Below are 5,705 nucleotides of genomic sequence, written 5' to 3' on the forward strand. Positions count from 1 at the left end.
CTCTAATCAGGCATGTCATTCCACTGGATGACGTAGCTAGCTCCGATTTAAACATTATTTCACTAACATTAATTTACAAAGTGATTACCCATTCATTAGTAGATGTCAACCTTGAAACAATGTTGTCCTCATTTCTGTGAGGAAATCTGCAATTGGCACAATGAGCTAAATGTTACTAAGGTCACTCTGCCTGTCACGCTACGCCAGCCATTCTCCCGTCACCTCAGTACCGCCACAGCTTTCTGTCATCTGATTGGTCTAGACCAGGGTTCGGGTAAATTCCATTTTGAGTCCTGTGTCGCTGAGTTCTCAATACTGTAAGTCGCTCAGGTAAGAGTGTCTGCTAAATTACTAAAATGTATTGTAGATGTTAATTCAGGAAGCAAACTCAACATCCTGATATTGAAATTTCAGTTGACTTACTTTTACCAACCCTGGTCGGGCCAACGGTACCATTGTAACCTTTCTGTCATGATCACAACAATGCAAAACTGTTCTTCTTGCAGATGAAGCTGCTGAACTTGTACATCAAGAGGGCCCAGACAACCAACAGCAACAGCAGCAGTTCCTCGGATGTGTCTTCACACAGCTAGCTGTAGGAGCAGAGGAGGGAAACACAGATCCGTCTGCCTGTACTGTGCATCTGAATTAGGGGGAAAAGGTTGCTTCCCAAATTGGCATCCTTTTCCCTATATAGTGCACTACTGTTGGGCTCTGGTCAGAAGTAGTGCACTATATAGGGAATAGGGTGCCATTTGGGACACATCCATAGTCGTGCCTCTTCCAGACCTCTCCATTCCTGATATTTTCTTCTCTCTTTCACCCCACTGGACTCCTCTGGGTGACCCTATGACCTGCTCATCGCTTCAACCACCGCTTCACTTACTTTGCTCTTTTTTCCCCCCATGGAACTTGTACCTTCATTTGTCTCATCGTTGTCGTCGTCCCCCGCCGTTATAACACATCACAAGCAATGTGTTGTAAGGTAAAGATCAGATGTTCATTATGTTGAGCATTCAGAGTGTAGGGGTGGAAACATAACCAAGGGTTATGATATGGTCCAATAAGAATGGTACGTATGGTCCTATACCAAATAATACCCTGATATTGATTCAGCAAAAACAAAACATCCCTTCAAATGCAATTGGATGAGTAAACACAGCCTGAAACTTCACAGTAGAATAGGTCCTTCACGTTTAACCAGGAAGTCCCATTGAGGTCGGAAGACCTTATTCCTATGGGGGACCACATGACAGTCGGATTTGACCTGTTAACTCTGATGCTGCTGTTTATAACGTATACCAGTCTGCTGATGAGTTACAACCCTACACTTGTTGATAATGCGAATATTACAGGCTCAGTTTTGGAAGGAGATCAGTGGATTCATTGAGAGACTCCTAGTCCTGGATTAAAAACTATTCTCAATGGAGAATATCTATTAAAAGTGTGTTTTAGTCCTAGTCTTAATATGCGTCCAGGAAACCGGCCCAACTAGGTTTATGTTCATTTTCCACAGTAATGTTTGGATCACTTCTACTGTTGAAAAACAGGATAGATGTACATACAGAAGCTCTCAGCTCTTAAACATGTGAAACCATTACTCCAGGAACTAAAATAAACTGGCTTGCAAACCGATACAATAATATTCACCATGATGATGCAAATATTAGTTGTTTATAATAATACAGTATTACACCCATCTTCTCGTCACCTTACTTTCACGTAACTACAGCTTTTGCAATAAAGAAAATACCATGATGAGCAAACTTAAGTATTTTGTACATAACTCTTGATCAATCACCACTTCGCAACTTTCATGTAATGAAATAAAAAGGTTGGCTATCTCACTTTTTTTGCACGTTAGGGAATTAGCTTGCATGTTTTGGGCAGCACATCCACTTGGTGCTGCCTTTTAATTGATGGGTCCTGTTTTCACTATTGAAGTGCACTTGTAACCGCATCAGTTTGGTCAGCCTTTACAACAACAGGAATGGCAGGAATACACTCACAGAGCTCTGCGAGTTGTCCAGAACTACGAAGACTCTGTCTGCCCTAGACAACTGTGTACACTGTACAGGACCTAACCGTCTCAAGATGCCAAGCAGACATGTACAGTACTGGGTCTCCTTTAGTACAGTACAACATATTTGGGCATGTGGCTTTATAAAGGTACACTGTGTGTGCGTGCCTTGTTACTATAGTAAAGTATGTGGCATCTATTTCCATCTGTTGAACAGTTTAAAAAAGGACACTAATTGTTTGCTTTGTTTGTTTTTAAATGGGGCCATCATCCTTTTGTAAGTATGTTTATTTGATTTGATTGTGTGTTAGGGAGAAGCCAATTGTTTTGTTAAAGACAGAAAGTACTGTATTGGCTGATGACCCATGAAGATCTGGATCATTTTGGCATTATCTGCTGGTGATGATGGTCCCAAAGAGAAGCTAATCCTAGCAATCTGTTCACTTTGCATGTTATTGTGTTTGTTTCTATTGTTTTGTCATTTAAGATTCATATCTGTATTTATATGATTGTTTTATTTTAGTTGTAGTTTTTCATGACAACTTGTACAGAAGGGTTTCGTTAACATTCACCTGTGATAGATGATTTGCCTCAATGTACATTTGTTTGCTCTAGAAATAAACATTCAAGTTGATTCACTTTGTTTATATAAGTTTGTATTTGTATATTTAGGTGATCGAATTTAGCAATGGTATGCAGTTCGATTGCTCAGTCTCCCATTAATTTATAAACAAATTTGAGTGCTGAGGTGTGCATTAGTTCTTCTGTCTAAACATTAACCCAACTGAGACTTTGCTATGCTCTTTTGGTACGAAAGAGCTCCCTTGGCTGCCAAGCATAGGCTGCTACAGTAGGCTGAGCCAGGGACAAATAGCCCATTGAATAACCTTTTTAATATATACAGTACCAGTCAAAAGTTTGGACACACCTACTCATTCAAGGATATTTATTTATTTTTACTGTTTTCTACATTGTAGAATAATAGCGAAGACATTAAAACTATGAAATAACACAAATGGAATCATGTAGTAACCAAAAAAGGTGTTAAACAAATACAAAATATATTTGAGATTTGAGATTCTTCAATGTAGCCACCCTTTGCCTTGATGACAGCTTTGCACACTCTTGGCATTCTCTCAACCAGCTTCAAGAGGTAGTCACCTGGAATGCATTTCAATTAACAGGTGTGCTTTGTTAAAAGTTAATTATTTTCTTATTGCGTTTGAGCCAATCAATTGTGTTGTGACAAGGTAGGGGTGGTATACAGAAGATAGAAAGAACAGCTCAAATAAGCAAAGAGAAACGACAGTCCATCATTACTTTAAGACCTGAAGGTCAGTCAATCCGGAAAATGTCAAGAACTTTCTTCAAGTGCAGTCGCAAAAATCATCATGCGCTATGATGAAACTGGCTCTCATGAGGACCACCACAGGAAAGGAAGACCCAGAGTTACCTCTGCTGCAAAGGATAAGTTCTTTAGAGTTAACTGAACCTCAGATTGCAGCCCAAATAAATGCTTCTAAAGGACACCAATAAGAAGAAGAGACTTGCTTGGGCCAAGAAACACAAGCAATGGACATTAGACTGGTGGAAATCTGTACTTTGGTCTGATGAGTCCAAAACTGAGAATTTTGGTTCCAACCGGTGTCTTTGTGAGATGCAGAGTAGGTGAACGGATGATCTCTGCATGTGTGATTCCCACATGAAGCATGGAGGAGAGGTGTGGGGGTGCTTTGCTGGTGACACTGTCTGTGATTTTTTTCAAATTCAAGGCACAGTTAACCAGCATTCTGCAGCGATACGCCATCCCATCTGGTTTGCGCTTAGTGGGATTATCACTTGTTTTTTAACAGGACAATGACCCAAAACACACCTCCTGGCTGTGCAAGGGCTATTTGACCAAGGAGAGTGATGGAGTGCTGCATCAGATGACCTGGCCTCCACAATCACCCGACCTCAACCCAAATGAGATGGTTTGGGATGAGTTGGACCGGAGAATAAAGGAAAAGTTTTCAGTATACAGTTGAGGTCGGAAGTTTACATACACCTTAGCCAAATACATTTAAACTCAGTATTTCACAATTCCTGACATTTAATCAGAGTAAAAATTCTGTCTTAGGTCAGTTAGGATCACCACTTTATTTTAAGAATGTGAAATGTCAGAATAATAGTAGAGAGAATGATTTATTTCAGCTTTTATTTCTTTCATCTCATTCCCAGTGGGTCAGAAGTTTACATGCACTCACTTAGTATTTGGTAGCATTGCCTTTAAATTGTTTAAGCTTTCCACAATAAATTGGGTGGATTTTGGCCCATTCCTCCTGACAGAGCTGGTGTAACTGAGTCAGGTGTGTAGGCCTCCTTGCTCGCACACACTTTTTCAGTTCTGCCCACACATTTTCTATAGGATTAAGGTCAGGGCTTTGTGATGGCCACTCCAATACCTTGACTTTGTTGTCCTTAAGCCATTTTACCACAACTTTGGAAGTATCCTTGGGGCCATTGTCCATTTGGAAGACCCATTTGTGAACAAGTTTTGACTTCCTGACTGATGTCTTGAGATGTTGCTTCAATATATCCACATAATTTTCCTTCCTCATTTATTAATTATTCTTCCTCATTAATTATTTTTCTGAGGTCTTGGCTGATTTCTTTTGTTTTCCCCATGATGTCAAGCAAAGAGGCACTGAGTTTGAAGGTAGGCCTTAAAATACATCCACAGGTACACCTCCAATTCAAATTATGTCAATTAGCCTAACAGAAGCTTCTAAAGCCGTGACATCATTTTCTGGAATTTTTCAAGCTGTTTAAAGGCACAGTCAACTTAGTGTATGTAAACTTCTGACCCACTGGAATTGTGATACAGTGAATTATAAGTGAAATAATCTGTCTGTAAACAATTGTTGGAAAAATTACTTGTGTCATGCACAAAGTAGATGTCCTAACCAACTTGCCAAAACCATAGTTTATTAACAAGAAATTTGTGGAGTGGTTGAAAAACGAGTTTTAATGACTGGGACCTAAGTGTATGTAAACATCCGACTTCAACTGTATGTGGGAACTCCTTCAAGACTGTTGGAAAAGCATTCCTTATGAAGCTGGTTGAGAGAATGCCATGAGTGTGCAAAGGCAAGGGTGGCTACTTTGAAGAATATAAAATATATTTTGATTTGGTTACATGATTCCATATGTGTTATTTTATAGTTTTGATCTCTTCACTATTATTCTACAATGTAGAAAATAGTAAAAATAAAGAAAAACCCTTGAATGAGTAGGTGTGTCCAAACTTTGACTGGTACTGTATGTATTTATTTATTTATTTTTACAAAAGAAAGCAAAAACACTAGAAAAAAAGATGTTAAAGCTGATCTACCCAAGTAGCCATTAAAAAATACAATTCAGACTGTGCACTTATTCAAATTTTAGGCTACCTGTCCTGCACTACTACGGGGCAGGGGAGGTGTGTCAGTGTTTGTATCCCAAATGGCACCCTATTTCCTACATAGTGCACTACTTTTGACCACAGCCCTATGGACTCTGGTCAAAAGTAGTGCACTATATTGGGAATAGGGTGCCATTTGGGAGGCAATCAGTGAGTCACAGTCCGCTTTTCAAAGGTCATGTAAGGTATTCTAATGAGTTGAAAGTGATGTCATACCCGGTATATAAGTTTGTAGCAGGGTGC

At 39.5% G+C, this 5,705-nt stretch overlaps 1 protein-coding gene across 19 annotated transcripts in view; it reads left to right on the plus strand.

Annotated features, from left to right (window-relative positions):
• Window positions 1–2,658, plus strand: part of LOC115155619 (CLIP-associating protein 1-B) — a 138,202-nt gene extending 135,544 nt beyond the window's left edge. For all 19 annotated transcript variants that reach the window (XM_029702402.1, XM_029702403.1, XM_029702407.1 and 16 more), the window contains one exon: window positions 507–2,658. In XM_029702402.1, coding sequence (XP_029558262.1) covers window positions 507–593 — 87 coding nt within the window. In that variant the 3' untranslated portion in view covers window positions 594–2,658. The remainder of the gene's footprint in view (window positions 1–506) is intronic.
• Window positions 2,659–5,705: the final 3,047 nt, after the last annotated feature.

Source organism: Salmo trutta, chromosome 20, assembly GCF_901001165.1.
Source record: "Salmo trutta chromosome 20, fSalTru1.1, whole genome shotgun sequence".
Taxonomy (NCBI): domain Eukaryota; kingdom Metazoa; phylum Chordata; class Actinopteri; order Salmoniformes; family Salmonidae; genus Salmo; species Salmo trutta.